The 15724-nt window shown below is 36.5% G+C and overlaps 1 protein-coding gene across 1 annotated transcript in view; it reads left to right on the top strand.

Annotated features, from left to right (window-relative positions):
• Positions 1-15724, top strand: part of RAB2A (RAB2A, member RAS oncogene family) — an 89551-nt gene that overhangs the window by 36921 nt on the left and 36906 nt on the right. Inside the window, exons 3-5 of the mRNA XM_044245548.1 lie at positions 3765-3832; positions 12652-12734; positions 13141-13233. Of these exons, the coding sequence (XP_044101483.1) occupies positions 3765-3832; positions 12652-12734; positions 13141-13233 (244 nt within the window). The remainder of the gene's footprint in view (positions 1-3764; positions 3833-12651; positions 12735-13140; positions 13234-15724) is intronic.

The following is a 15724-nucleotide window of genomic DNA, read 5'->3' as shown; positions in this document are numbered from 1 at the left end:
TTCTTCCAAATGAAGTGTAGTCTCAGTTTGCCAAATGCAAAATTTTTAGTGAAGTTCTTAAAGTTTGAGAAGAATTTTATTAAATTTATTGGTTAACTTGGAGACAATTTATGTTTTTAGTATATTAAAATCACCTATTTATATACACGTGTTTGCATTTTTTCCAAACTTTTAAGTGCCCTTCAGTAAAGTTTAACGAATTTCTTCATACAGACCTTGTGCTTTCTTTAAGTTTATTTTGGCATATTATATATTTTGTTACTGTTGTGGATAAGGTTTTTTTTTCACCATTATTTTTTTTACTTAGTTTGCATGCTCTGGATAGACTGGTCTTATCTGTAAGTCATAATTTTTTCTTTGGCTACAATTTGTACCTTTTAGTTTTGTTTTTGTAATTTGTGACCTAAATCTCTAGAATAATTTACAAGTTGAGGACGTTATAATCGTTTTCTCTGTAATTTGAATTCCTCTAGTGGTTTACCTTTGAGTATGGCATATGCTGTTCACTTTTCATAGAAAATTAGGGAAATCGTTCTTTAATATCTAGTTTTCCCCTTGTTTCTCGAATTAGGGGAATAGAGCCTTCTTCCCACAAGTCTCTGTTTTGAACATCCATAACATCTACATCCCAGAACATGTCCCTGTGTTCTCTCTGCTTTGGCACCCCTTGATCACCTGGCCCTAATAGGTGGCCCTTTCTCGACAGGCTGTCATCATTAGTTTATATGTGAATGGTGGTTTAGAAATTTTGGTGTATAGTATAGAATAATAATAGCTCATACATACTGAATACTTACAGTATGCCAGACACTGTTGTGTATTTTGTGTATAACCCTTTTAATCTTGAAAAAAATCTTAGGAGATAGGTATCATTAATACCATTTTACAGGTAAGAAAACTATGACACAGAAGCAATTTAACAATTTGCCCAAGGTTCCACAGTTAGTAGGTATCGATCACTGAATGCTCAATAAATTGTTACTCTGCAAAGTTTCAAGTTCTTACTATATAAGGATGATAATGATCTAGAGAGAGTTAAAAAGTCTATGTATTTACATTCAGAGTATTTTGTTCTGGAAGGTTTCAAGTGAATAACCTTTCTGAAAAAATCAGAATCTCTCCCTAACAATGTCAGGTAAATGAAGCCTTCTTGCATTTGGCTCCACAGACAATTTCTCTGGCAGCCAAATTGGTTGTTAATTGAAAATGTATCTGGGAAGAGAGCCTCAAGGGCATAGGGGATGATGGTTTATCCCTTGGAAAAAAGATAGGGAAAATGGGATTTTCAAGCATATGTACATACTTAAGGAAAAAGATTAAAAATTTTTAATAATGCAGAAGAGAAATCTGTTTTCAGTTTTTTGTGTTACCGAATCTTACAGGACTTTCAGGTTTCAGTATTTTCTTTTGCTGCATCAACTAGAAAGGTAAAACCCATGTTGAGCCCAGTTACAAGTAGGTAAATGAGAAAGAATTATGGTTCTGAAGCTGAAATCAGATTCTGTTTCTGTTTCATTTCAAACAACCTTTATTACTTTGAATAAAGAGATAAATGTACCGAAATGCATTTGTGGCTAGTAAGTTAAACAAAAGGGGATCTATATTAGAATACCTCAGGTTTTATATAGAACCTGCAGAAGAGGGAAGCCTTGGACTTGGGCAGGAATGAAGCATCTGAGGGGCCAGGAAGCAGGGGCCGTAGCTGCTGTCTTGCAGCAGCAAAGCTGTCGGGAGCCTTTTATCTGCTGGGACAGAATGCATGCCGGTCACTTGTCATATCTGCGTCCCTCTGCTCAAGATGTCAGTTCCCGAGAAGGAGCATCTGCTTGCCCTTGTTTGCCTTGCCTGTCCTACCTTGGTATCCATCCAAGGGTCTGTTTCTAGTTTTTTTGGTTTTGTTGTTGTTGTTGTTGTTGATTGTCAAATTTGACATTATATATTGGGTTGAAGAAATTTTTAATCCCAGTGAACAGTGCAGCATTTTTAGATTATGGTTAAAAGCTCACCTCTGACAATGACAGGAAAAACAGGATTTCTAGCTCTAGTTTATGGCTAGAAACAATAGAGTCATGAAAAGTCTCCCTTTTTAGTTAGTTAAATATCTAGCTGTGTAGAATTTTGTACATTAGTACGTTCCTTTTAAATATTAACACCTCAAAGAACATTTGTGTGGTATTTAGCCACTGGTTTCCTCCCCTCAGCTCTTTCCATTTTCATGTCATTAATGGTAAGCTGGTGGAGGGTTGTTTTGGGTATCTCCCACCCTGTGGCACAGAATACATGTGAATATATGTATGTATATATTTATATGCATTTGTAATGAATCTATAGATAGGTAGATAAAAAATGATTTTATATGGAATAAATTTGGAATTTTGCATTTTTCATTCTAGTACCTCATGACTCCTGGGGCCTCTTCTTTATTTCTGAGTCTGAGAAAGAAACCATTAGTTTTTTGATATTGACTATGTCCCTCAGATGGAATCTGAGTATTAAAATGCAGACTGAAACCTTCAAGTTATATATCCTGAAAGAACAAATTACCTGTCTGTCCCATCCTCCTGATCGTGGTTGGGGGAATTACAGGAAATGCTGAAATGGAATTCTGACACTGGGCAGTGTGCCCTTCTCTGGGCAACTAGAAGCTGTTTTTCTGCCAGGATGACATCTGGTTTCTGAGGACCATGTGTGTCTTCCCTTCACCCTGACTCTGATCTAAATACTGATAGAGCACACTCCAAGCAGTAATGACTTGGTGTAATATAAGTGATAGACTTCTTTCAGCATCTCCTTCACAGCTGTGTGCTGTTCCGAAATTATCCCCGTTTTTCCTCCTCCTCCTGTTTTGATGATTGCCTGAGTGCTTTCAAAAAGGATGACAAATGAAGGAAAAGAGCCAACGTAGTTAACTTACAAGTGTAAAGTCTGTACTCCCTTTGACCTGCAATTCTATTTCCTATAATTTGCCTAAAATCATAATCATTGGCTGAAAAATGTATGCAGAAAATTCATTTCGGTTTTAACTACTTAGTGAAAATTTGGGAATGACCTGAACTTGTAGCAGTAGAATACCAACTCAGTAAAGTTGGCTTATTATGCAGCTATCAAAAATAATGACATAGCTTTATAGATTTATTGATTTGTAGTGAGATTTGTGATATGGAATAATATTTATGTTATTGACTGAAAAGCAAATTAGAGAACAGCATTTCTGTGCTCCCTTTTATATAAATTGTACACTTCTGTGAATATACACAGAATATGCTACTTATGGAGCAATGTCTGGAAGTATGTTTAAACAGTTGTTCTCTCTAGCTGGTAGATTTAGAGTTTTCTTTTCTAGTTAATAACCCACACTAGGAACCAAAACTGTGATGCTGAAATGCATTTATCCCTTTCAGTAATTTTTATACCACATTAATAGTTCTTAAGAAATTTTAGTATTTGTTAACTAATAGTGATGGTTCTTGAATCTCATTTCTAGTTTTTATATTATTGATCCTCTGAAACAGGAAGACCACTGTTTGTTTTCTAACTATACTAGACTTGAATTTCTTAGTATTTTAATTGTGTCTTTAGCTTACGCCTTTTAGCATGTCTGCCTTAGATTATATGTTTTCTGAGGGAAGGAGTAGTATTTGATAAAGTACATCTGTGTATCACCTGGCTTAGTATCTCCTGGAAATAGACATCCTTTTTAAAAAATCCTTAAATGTGAAATACAGTCCCTCGTTTGTGTAACAAATCGTTTTTTGTCTGTTCAGGTGTAGAGTTTGGTGCTCGAATGATAACTATTGACGGGAAACAGATAAAACTTCAGATATGGGATACGGTAAGTATAGTAAATACCTTGTATGCCCTAAATAAAGTTGTTTTTTGAAAGTACAGTATATGTTTTGTTTTGTTTTACTGTCCTTTTTATGCCTGTTATCGTTCATTGGTACCAACACCCATGCAACCGTGAGATGAAATGTGGTAAAAGATTAGGTTTTCTTATGCAGTGTTTTCAACAGGTGTACTGCAGATGTTGAGTGTTAGTGAACATATCTGAACAAATGCTTGGGCTATGGGGTCTAAATGGAAATGCTCTGGAAACTGTGCTTTTAAGAAAATAAAGCGCCATCACATGGAGCGCCTGGGTGACTCAGTGGGTTAAGCCTCTGCTTTCGGCTCAGGTCATGATCTCAGGGTCCTGGGATGGAATCCTGCATTGGGTTCTCTGCTCAGCAGGGAGCCTCCTTCCTCTTCTCTCTCTGCTTGCTGTTCTGCCTACTTGTGATCTCTCTCTGTCAAATAAATAGATAAAAATTTTTAAAAAAAAAGTGTCATAGCAAAGGACATGTATGAGATAAAATATAAATGTAAACACTATAGAGTCACTTGATCTGACAGTTTGTTAATTTTAAAAGTTTGTTATAAAAGTTTGAGGCACTCCTGGGTGGCTCAGTTGGTTAAGCATCTGCCTTCGGCTCAGATCATGATCCCAGGGTCCTCAGATTGAGCCCCACATTAGGCTCTCTGCTTGGCTGGGATCCTGCTTCTCCCTCTCTCTCTGCCACAATCTCTCACTCTCTTTCTTTGTCAAATAAATTTTTTTTAAGAAAAAATAAAAAGTTTGATTTAGTCCCAACCACTTGAAGCCACCTTGCTTCTCTTACTTAATATTCGTTGAGTGCCTGTTCGGTGTCATGCCATATAGCTTTTAGTAAGTTTGTCATCTGACCACAGAACAGGATTTGAGTGACTATTCTCTTTATCCTCCCAACTTAAATGCATAAAAGAGAAGGTACCTTACTGTACACAATGGATGCTGTAAGGTAGTGGTTCTCAAACTTTTTGGTCTCAGAATCCCTTTCTTTATCCTTTTAAAAATTAATGTGGACCCAAAGAGCCTTTGCTTATGAGCCTTATAGCTATCAGTATTTACCATGTTAGAACAAAACTGAAAAACCTATTTTAGAGAGGGGGAGGGGGACAGGGGAAGAGGGAGAGTGAATCTCAAGTAGGCTCCTTTGCCCAGTGCAGATGTTTAAAGATGAGTGTAATAGGGGAGCCTGGCTGGCTCATTAGTGAAGCATCTGCCTTTGGCTCAGATCATGCATGACCCCAGGGCCCTGGGATCCAGTCCCTTGTCGAGCTCCCTGCTCAGCAGAGAGTCTGCCTCCCCCTCGCCCCTTCTCGTGCACGCAAATGTTCGCCCTCTCTCTCTCTCTCAAATGAAATCTTTTAAAAAAATAAGCATAATAAACTCATTATATGTTGGGATAAGCAAAGCAGTTTTTATGGGAATTGACTGTGTTTTTCCAAAACAAAAAATTGACTGTGTTTCCAAAACAAAACTTTATTTTTCTAGTGAGAAGAATGTCGTTTTGTTACATTTTGAAAAAATCTCTTCATTGTCTGCTTGATAGAAAACAGCTTGGATTCTCATATCTGCTTCTGCATTGAGTCTTTCTTTTTTCTTTTTTTTTTAAGATTTTATTTATTTATTTGACAGAGAGAAACACAGCAAGAGAGGGAACACAAGCTGGGGGAGTGGGAGAGGGAGAAGCAGGCTCCCTGCTAAGCAAGCACGCCGATGTGAGTTGATCCCAGGACCCTGGGATCATGACCTGAGCCGATGGCAGATGCTTAACGACTGAGCTACCCAGGTGTCCTGCTTCTGTATTGAGTCTTATGTGTGTTGTTTAGTTGGAGAATATGAAGAAAATACAATTCCACATAACTAGGTAGTTGGGAAACAGAAGACCTCATCTACCCTTAAGGAGACAGGGACTCCTGGGGGTCCTGGGGAATCACACTTTGAGAACCACTGCCATAGGTCAATAAGACTTAATTCTTCACAGATTCCCCAGTTGAGAAAGATCAAACAAGGTCACCTGTTATAACAAAGAGCATGTTCTCTAAACTAGTAAATGAAATATAAAATATGGGGAATTTTATCATTATATAACCCATGTTTTATTTTGTTTTTTTTTCCTCTTGTCACTCAGTCTTGGTTTCTTACCTGTCACCCATAATAGTTACTGAGGGAAGCAGCCTTGGACAATACAGTCTCACAGACTGGATTCTCAGGAAAACCAAGCAAGTTGCTTTAGGCTGTCATGTGACCTAGGTTTCCTGATACGTATCCCATAATTGTCCCCCAAATGGAAAACCCTGAATCTCTATTTTGTGCTGTTCCAGAGTTATACAGTGTTCTTGTGGTTTCTTAGCTCTGCTTTTGAAGTGGAGACTTAGGCTTTTACTGTTTTTTAGGCCCCTCCCACGCCCACTCCAAGCGTGTAGTGTCTCATTACCTTTTTTGATTTATATTCTCTTAGGCAACATGATTTCAGAACTGCATGGAAAAGAGAAAAATGAAATATGCAAAGTCCCTTCCTTCCTAGAGATTTAAAAATTAAAGCTCTCCAGCCAAAAAAAAAAGTATTTTCTACTTTTGTATTAAGAGAGTTTATTCCTTTTTCAGAACTGATTGTTGTGCTTAAGCTAGGTTGCTTTCTTAGCCAGGGAACTCATGCAGCACAGTGTGCTGTGAACCAGCCTACTTGCTATTCTGTAATAAACATGTTTTTCATACCTTATACTGTGCATGAATACTTGCTTTGCTTGAAGTACTTTACCCCCTTTTTGCATTGAAGACCAACTCAGATGTCACCTGTTGTGGAGCCTTTCTGACACCCATGGGATAGCTGATTGCCCCCATAGTATTTTATGCATATTTCTGTTAAGAGCTCTTATCCTGTTGTTACAGTAGTTGTTTACCCTTCTCGGAATAATCATGAGGGAAGGTACCATATGTATCCTACTCAGCTTTGTGCTTTAGATTAATAGATAATTGACTGATACAATGTTTGGTGAATTTTCTTGAATGAATGAGTCAAGTGTCTCATTCTAAGCAGCTTGTAGGATCATTGGATTTGTTCAGGAGATAGCATTACTAAAGTACATAGTTCCAAAGGGAAGGTTGATACTGTAATGAAAATTATGTGAAATTAGAGGCACAAACCACTTCATTGTAGTTTATTCTAGTGTATTCAGTCGTTCTTCTGTCCTTAAGGTATTTTCTTAAATAATCCCCTGCCCTCCAATTTTTTTTTTTAAATTTCTTTTCAGCGTAACAGTATTCATTGTTCTTGCACCACACCCAGTGCTCCATGCAATACGTGCCCTCCCTAATAACCACCACCTGGATCCCCCCCTGCCCTCCAGTTTTTGAAACTTGAACGAGTCATTCATTTCCCAGTTGTTTAGTTTGTTGGTTAACTAGTCCTGCCTTTTTTTTCCCCTTAGCTTATGGGTTATTTTGTACTGCAGTGATCTTTCAGAAGAGATCTGTAGTAATTATTTATTTTGTACTTGTATGAAAGGGAAATAGAAACAAGCAAACAAAACCCTTGTTCATACTTCCTCTGTAGAGGCAGAGGAACAGCTTCTCTGTATCTAAAAGAGAGAGACTGGTACCTTTTGAAGACATCATGACTCCCAAAAAAGAATTCTGGGGCTTCCACATGAAGGGTGCTAGGAACACAATAGCCTCTTTCAGATGAAAGAATGGAAAAGGAAAGAATGTTCAAACAACTCTGTTAACTTACTACTTTTGAAAGTTGCTTCTTGAGTCTCTGCCTTAGAGGTTTGCCTCTTCTGGTCGTTGGTTTTCTTCTTACTTTCACCTAACTTATAATAAAAGTCTTTAATAGACGTTATCACACACATAAAGGCTCATTCCACACTTAGTTTTATATTCGAATGGAACATTGTTTCCTGTGTCATCAAATGTCTATACTTTTGAATAGGAAACTACATTTTTAGTAGCTCGGATCATGTTTGTTCCTGGCCCAGGACATTTACAAAACCATCCTAGTATCCTTTAGGCAAAAATTTGCCAAATATTAGTATTTGTTTTATCAGCCTTAAGAAATGATTTTTCTGCCAGTGACTAAGTCCCAGTATCTTAGGATATTTGTCATCCTTTGCATATCCATTTCTGTTCACAAAAAATAAAAATAAGGAATTTCCCTTGCGAAATTTCCATATCCTCCATCCAGCATCTTTGCTTTGAAAATAGTTGCCAGAGATCTCCCCTAGAGGCTTTGTTGCAAGCAGAGGTAACTGTATCCTTTGGCTCTCTGTAACTTTCTTTCTTTTGTCAGAAGTCAGATGAGTGATATTCTTAGTCTCTGTGTGAGTCAAAGAAGAAAACAAATTGCACCCAGTTCTTACTCCTTGGCTAATGGAAGGAAGGTGTAAGAAGTCCATTCTCACTCTTAGACTCTTAGACTCTCATCCAGCCTTTACCCACCATTTTTTCTTCTCCTCTTACTCCTTACTCCTCTTACTTCTTACTCCTCTTTTTGTTTTGTTTATTTGTTTGTTTTTGTCAAAGTTTCAGTTACCTTCCCAGTATATCCAAATAAATTTTCCTCTCTCCCCCTATATATTTATAGTATGAATGTTCTAAGTCCCATGTTTCTGCCCAACTTCCCTCAAAACATTTTAGATTTACCAGTATTTTCCCTCTCAAATATGACATTGGAACTGCATTTAAAAAAAAAAAACTCATGTGCTTCCTACATGCTGAAAGTACCTTTTCAGCCAATCACAGGCATTTTTTTGGCCCTTTATAAAATGTGTCCATTTATACCCAACTTCTTACCCCAAAGAATGGGTGTTTTTATATGTCAGTGGGGTGGTAAGGATGGATGACCAGAATTCAGTGGGACCAGGGAAAGGGACTAGAACCAAGCACCAGGCTACAGTTCTACCTCTGCCACTCCTCTCCGCTCCCATCCCCACAAGCCAAGGAGTAGAGAAGCTTTGTCTTCTGTGGCAGCTGTTCATCATCCCTCTCTTAAACAACTACAGGGACAGGACTCTCTCAAACATTCCATTCTACACTATTATTTACTTCCCACCTGTGTATAAGATGGGAAGTAAATATAAGCCATTTCTTACATGGCAGTGTTAAAAGAATCTGAAATCCTCTTTTTCATGGTAAATATGCTTAATTTTTTAAAAATATTTACATCTTTGTTCTTTCTAGATATTTACAATCCTGTTTCTCTTCACAGAAGGATCTACTTTTGTTCCTTTGGAGACTCCCTTAGAAAGCCTAGACTTAAGTAGTCCAGGTTGACTTTTTCTCTGTGCTTGCTGTGGTGGACACAGGCAGGCTAAAAATCAATCTGATTTTTACTAATGTTCTTGTCCTCCAAACCAAAGTCTTGTTCATATGTGTAGATTTCAGTATCTTTTTTCTGAATCTTTATATTGTGAGGGCCAGGAAGAACAATCACGGGGATTTTTTTTTAAGTTGAATCTTGAGTAAAGTACCTGAGATTTCATCCTTGGGCACTGGACAACTTATTTGGCTACGTAGAAATCCTTTTCTCCTTTTGGTTCTTGATTGGGTTCTTTATAGTTGGAATTGTTAGATAAATCATTAGCAGTGAAAGTAGAGGTATTACCATAATACTGATTCTGACAGATCTTAATTTACTAACTTTATTGGCCCTTTGGGATCAGTCATGATAACATAATGTGAGTACCTACTGTGTATACTTCAGTGGCTGTTTAACAGTTTGCGTATAGTTAAAGAAGCCATAGTTCAAAACTGAACTGGGCAGGATTTGTTTCCAGACTATCAATACCATTAACAGAGAGACTAGGCCAATGTGTGGGGTATCTTTCTTACCAGGCAGGTCTCAAGAATTCAAAACTATTCTGAATATTGATCTTTGCTTATTATAAAGTAATTATAGATTTTAAGATGCATGGTTATGTTCATAGACCTCACTTGGAATGTTTAGATTTTTTTTAGCTTGAGTTTTTAATTTGTAATGGTAGGCAAAACCAGATTGAATGGATTCAGTATAAAGTGATCCATTTTATACAGCATTTCCATATTATAACATGTTCCTGGTAAAACAGTACAAGAGGAATGAGAGTGGTGTGTAGGCATGTGCTATTTTCCTTTTTAAAAATCTGTTCTCCCGGGATGCCTGGGTAGCTCAGTCGGTTAAGCATCTGCCTTCAGCTCAGGTCATGATTCCAGGGTCCTGGAATTGAGTCCCGCATCTGTCTCCTTGCTCAGCAGAGAGCCCACTTCTCCCTCTGTTTGCTGCTCCCCCTGCTTGTGCTCACTCGTTAATGTCTCTCTCTGACAAATAAAATATTAAAATTAATTAATTAATAATAAACTGTTTTTCCTTTCACTTTTTTTTTTTTTTAATCTGAGCTATAAACACTGTAGTTTTAAATCTTATAGTGGTCTTTTTCTTGACAGTGTATTCATTTTAACTCCTCCCATAGAATGCCCCTGCAAGATTGTTTTAAAGGACTTTTGCCTTTTCTCAATATTTAGAGCAATAAACCTGATTACAAACTAAAGAAAAAAATTACCTTTTTTGTATTATTACCAAGACTCCTTCATTGGTGTATATATAATTCACAGTGAAATAAATCTCTTAAAAATGTAGTCCTACTTTGGGGGGCGTGGGTGTGCTATGGTAAGTGCTGTGAAGTGTGTAAACCTGGCGATTTACAGGCCTGTACCCCTGGGGCTAAAAATACCTTATATGTTTATAAAAAAATTAAAAATCTTTAAAAAAATGTATTCCTAAGTTTTCCTGTTCTAAGCAGTTGAAAAATAAATTCTCATAATGCATAATGCTTATGTTTTGAACTTGGATTTATTACAAAACTTTTTTGGAAAGCTACATCTCGGTAAATTATGGTAAAATAATTTTAATGAAATTTCATGCTTCTAACTAGTATCATCTAATGTTTGAACCTCACACTATGAAATGAGTTGGCTATTTGTATAGTTCTTTTATGTGATGACTTTCTCAGTATTCAGTTTAGCATTAGACACTATTTGAAGTGGCAGAATTGTTTGCAGGGTACCAAGAGAGGGCCTAATCTTTAGTTTCCACATAAGAAAAGTTATTTTTACTGACTCTTAGCATGTTAGGATTTACTGATACCACTTATTTAGGTGGGGTGGAGTAATGACTCAATTTGTGCGCTTGATTAGGACATTAGGATTCATTCTTTCATTGGACAGGCTTTCTCTGCATGCCTGCTGTGTGCCAGACCCAGTGCTAGGTGCTGGGGATGGGGGATATGGGAGGGAGGGAGTATATTGTGAGGGCCAGGAAGAACAAGAAGTTAATGTGGAGTGTTAGAATAAGGTGGAACTTGAGTTGTCTTTGTGAATTCTGAGGGTTAAAAGGGCTTAGTAGTTAACTGGAAGGTCAAAGCTCAGCATAAAAACATGAATATTTTCCAGGTTAGTAGATTTTGAATGCAAAAATTGTGAAAACTGGCTTTGTGTTTACTTAATTTACATACTTTTTTTTTTTTTTTTTTTTTTGTTGGGGTGCCTGGGTGGCTCAGTTGTTAAGCATCTGCCTTCGGCTCAGGTTGTGATCCCAGAGACCTGGGATCGAGTCCCACATCAGGCTCTCTGCTCAGTGGGAATCCTCCCTCTTCCACTCCCTCCGCTTGTATTCCCTCTCTCACTGTCTCCCTCTCTGTCAAATAAATAAATAAAATCTTTAAAAGAAAAAAAAAAAAAGACTTTATTTATCTGAGAGAGTAAGAGAAAAAGAGAAAAGGAGTAGGGGGAGGGGCAGAAGCAGGACCCCTCCCCCCCACTGAACAGGGAACCCCATGTGGGACTCGATCCCATGACCCTGAGATCATGACCTGAGCCGAAGGCAGATGCTTAGCCTACTGAGCCACCCAGGTGCCCCCTGCCATACTTATTTTTTCTCAAAAGTAGAAAAGTAAGTAAAAATGCAGAAGTGTTTTTGGTAAGAACCGTCTCAAATTTAAATTCAGAGGCAATATGTATATCCTTCACCAGCCTTCTTAAAAACCAGAACATTAGTGCCACTAGTAAAAGAAAGAAATTAACTAATTTTGCATAATCTCTGAAGCCTGTTTTCACAAGTGGATATAAAGATGACTTCTACATCCTGTTGCTGTTTGACAAGCATTATATATCACATACAGAGGAAGTTGATTAAGTGTGCAGAAAAAATTATATAAATTAAATTCAGAGCCATTTTCTGTTTTTCATAATAAAATGATTGCTCAAAGAATTCCATCTGATGACTGTTGAAAGCTCACTGCAGTTTATGATATAACTGATAAAATCTGCATCCTTGGCCTTCCAACAACCTTTACACCAGCAGATGGTGGGCGTAAAGATGTCATTCATCATTTATTTACAATGGACTTTATTTATTCTAGTGTCAACAGCTGCCCCAGGGAGTGGGTTATTGAATTCAAATGTGAGGCTCTGGGTTATTTGCTTCCTTTCAAATTTGTCTTCAGAGCTTAGTTGCTAGGAGTCCATTCTGTGTTCTAATAATGATTCATGTATTGTGAAGCCATTCAGTAAATTGGGTTGTCAGGGATTGCCAAAAAAGGTTTAGAGGTCTTGTTGTTTGGGAGGGGGAGGCTCATGGGTGTCTGGTTGACTTTGAGCAATAGTGGTATTTTGTGACTTTTTCCTGAGACTGGTGAAGTTAACTTTTCTTTTACACGCTCATTCCCTACCTGCCCATATTCTGTATATGAATAAAAAGAAAATATAGATGACAGTTTATTAAAGAAAGCTCCCAACCTATTCTTTCCTGACAGGCGGGGCAAGAGTCCTTTCGTTCCATCACAAGGTCATACTACAGAGGTGCCGCAGGGGCTTTGCTAGTGTACGATATTACAAGGTGAGAACTTGGAAATGTATCTGTTCATTTGGTCAGTGCAGAGACTTTCTCTAAATAAACATGATTGCCAGTTATAAAAGTATGGTTTTGCCTTTATTCCCTGGCTGTTTGACTTTAAAACTTGTGTCTTTAATTAAGTTTAAATTTACTACAGAGATCTACAATGAAATTATTTTCTTATATAAATAAGCACCCCCAAGTTAATCAATTTGATAATATAGTTTATACATTGGAATTTTCCAAAGCGAAGTTACATTTAATTTTCAGATATTGTACTTGAGATCTGTTTCTCATTACATAAGTGGATATGGCTAAAAATAGTTACCTTATGGAATGTATACAGTTCATTGTACACTACCAGGGGAAACACTTTGAAAATAGTAATCAAATTTTCTTCTATATTTAGGAGAGATACATTCAACCACTTGACAACCTGGTTAGAGGATGCCCGCCAGCATTCCAATTCCAACATGGTCATTATGCTTATTGGAAATAAAAGGTAAAAAGACTAATTTAAATCTTTTTTGCATTAATGATGAAAACTGTGGATAGCTGTTTATGCAATAATTGATTTTCTTACATGTTTGTCCAAATGTACGTTATTGGTTTCTTAAATTATAAAATTTTGAAAATCCCAGGATGTTTCTTTTGGTTTTTAAAATATAGTTAATAAGCTTTAGAGTTGGAAATCATTATCGTCATCATCATCATTATTATTAAAAGAAATAGTTTGTGTTGGAAGGTAAACTTGAAAGAATAATTTGAAGGAAGTTTATCTAATTAGTAGTTGAAAGAAAACCCACTGATGTATTTGGGGGATGGGTCACTGTTAAATATATTATCCAAATTATTTTAAATACTTCACAGTAGAAATAGGTGTGCAGAACTCAAAGGAATATTTTTTCTCTTTTTTATGACTTAATGTGCATTACGAATTTGTGCAATACATCTCTTGGGTTTATTTACACTTAAAGTTCTGAAACACTTTTAATATTGTTTAGTAGATACCATATTAGTACTTTTAAGCTTATTTCTAAGGTTTTGTATTAGTGTCATCCTAATTTTTTTTTTAATCTTATTTCATTTTATAACTCTAGGGAGCATTATTTGCAATGAATGCCCTTGTGCTCTACATTTAAAATAATAGTACATGAGAAAACAGTTTTTTGGACATAGTTTCTCTAAAGTTTGAAGTAAGAAAGTTTTCACAATTTTGTTTGAAAATTACAGTGGCAACAAAAAAAATGTTCATACTTTCAAATGTTCATACTTACATCTTACCAATGTCTTCTTTTTGTCTGAAAGATGGTGAGTAGGTTCTTGCTGATGACTTAAAATTGGTTGTTGCCCATAAGAAACTTCTAATCCCTGTATGAAAAAGAAAAACATAGTATTTACAAAGGTGTTTCCTACTACAGAATGAAATGGTAACTACATGATGTGATAGAGGTGCTAGCCAAGGCCTGTGGTAGTAGTCATATTGTGTTATATAAATGTTTCAAATCAATCCATTGTACACCTTAAACTTAAGTGTTATGTGTCAGTTATATCACAATAAAAAATAATCCCTGGGGCACTGGGTGGTTCGTTTGGTTAAGCTTCTACCTTCGGTTCAGATTATGATCCCAGGGTCCTAGGGTCCTAGTGCTGCATTGGGTTCCCTGCTCGGTGGAGAACCCACTTCTCCCTCCCCTTCTCCCCCTAGCTCATGGTCGCTCACTTGCTCTCACTCTCTCCCCCCTCAAATAAATAAATAAAATATTTAAAAATAAATAAATAATTCCTAAATAATTTTTAACCCACTGAGCCACCCAGGCGCCCCCTCTAAATAATTTTTAAGAAAGTATTTTTTTCACAGCTAGTTGATCCCCAACTCTAAGCTATAGTTACCATGGTCTTCCTAAACTTCCTATGTGAGATGACTACTTTCTTAACTGTAGAGTCCTTTAGTGGGAAAAAAAAAAAAAAAAAAAAAACTAAATAAATGGAGGGATATACTATATTCACTGATTGGAAAACTAAGTATTTTTAAGATGGCAGGTCTTCCCAAATTGACCTAAAGATTCATTGCGATCCCAGTCAAAATTCTTTAGGCTTATTTCAAGATTTATTATAAGGTATTGTAATCAGTTTTGACTGGTTTTGGCATAGATAGATGTAAATCAGTGGAACAGAGTAAGATGCCCAGAAGTATATTCATACACGCATACACACACACACACGTCAAGTTAATTTTTTGACAAAGGTGCCAGGGCAGTTCAGTTGGGAAAGGATAGTATTTCATCAAATGGTGCTAGAATAGTTGAGTAGCCATGTATCAAAAAACGAATCTTGACCCTTACCTCACACCATATACAAAAGTTAACTTGAAGTGGATCATAGACCTAAATGTAAGAGATAAAAATGTTTAAAAATTCTAGAAGAAAACAATTTTAGTGACTGTGGTTTTGTCAAACATTTTTTCTTTTTTTCCTTCCCTTCAGATTTTATTTAAATTCAAGTTAGTTAACGTACAGTGTAGTATTAGTTACAGTGGTAGAATTTAGTGATTCATCACTTGCATATAACATGCAGTGCTCATTACAAGTGTTCTCCTTAATGCCAATCACCCAGTTACCCAATCCCCCTACCCACCTCCTGTCCCAGCTCCCTCAGTTCCTTATATTTAAGAGTCCCTTCTGGCTTGCCTCCCTCTCTGTTTTTATCTTAACTTTATTTTTTCTTTCCTTCCTATATGTTCATCTGTTTTGTTTTCTTAAATTCCACATGAGTGAAATCAAATGGTGTTTGTCTTTGACTTATTTCACTTAGCATAATGCCCTCTAATTCCATCCATGTTGTTGCAAATGGCAAGATTTCATTCTTTTTGATGGCTGAGAAATATTTTAGTATATACTTTTATATATTTATAGAATTTTTATAATTTTTATTTTTCTATGATTTATATAGTTTTGTATTATAAAATTATAATATATAATTATATATATATA

The sequence above is a fragment of the Neovison vison genome, chromosome 4 (assembly GCF_020171115.1).
Source record: "Neovison vison isolate M4711 chromosome 4, ASM_NN_V1, whole genome shotgun sequence".
NCBI lineage: Eukaryota > Metazoa > Chordata > Mammalia > Carnivora > Mustelidae > Neogale > Neogale vison.
The sequence above is the reverse complement of the archived record's forward strand: the minus strand, read 5'-3'. Positions and strand labels throughout refer to the sequence as shown.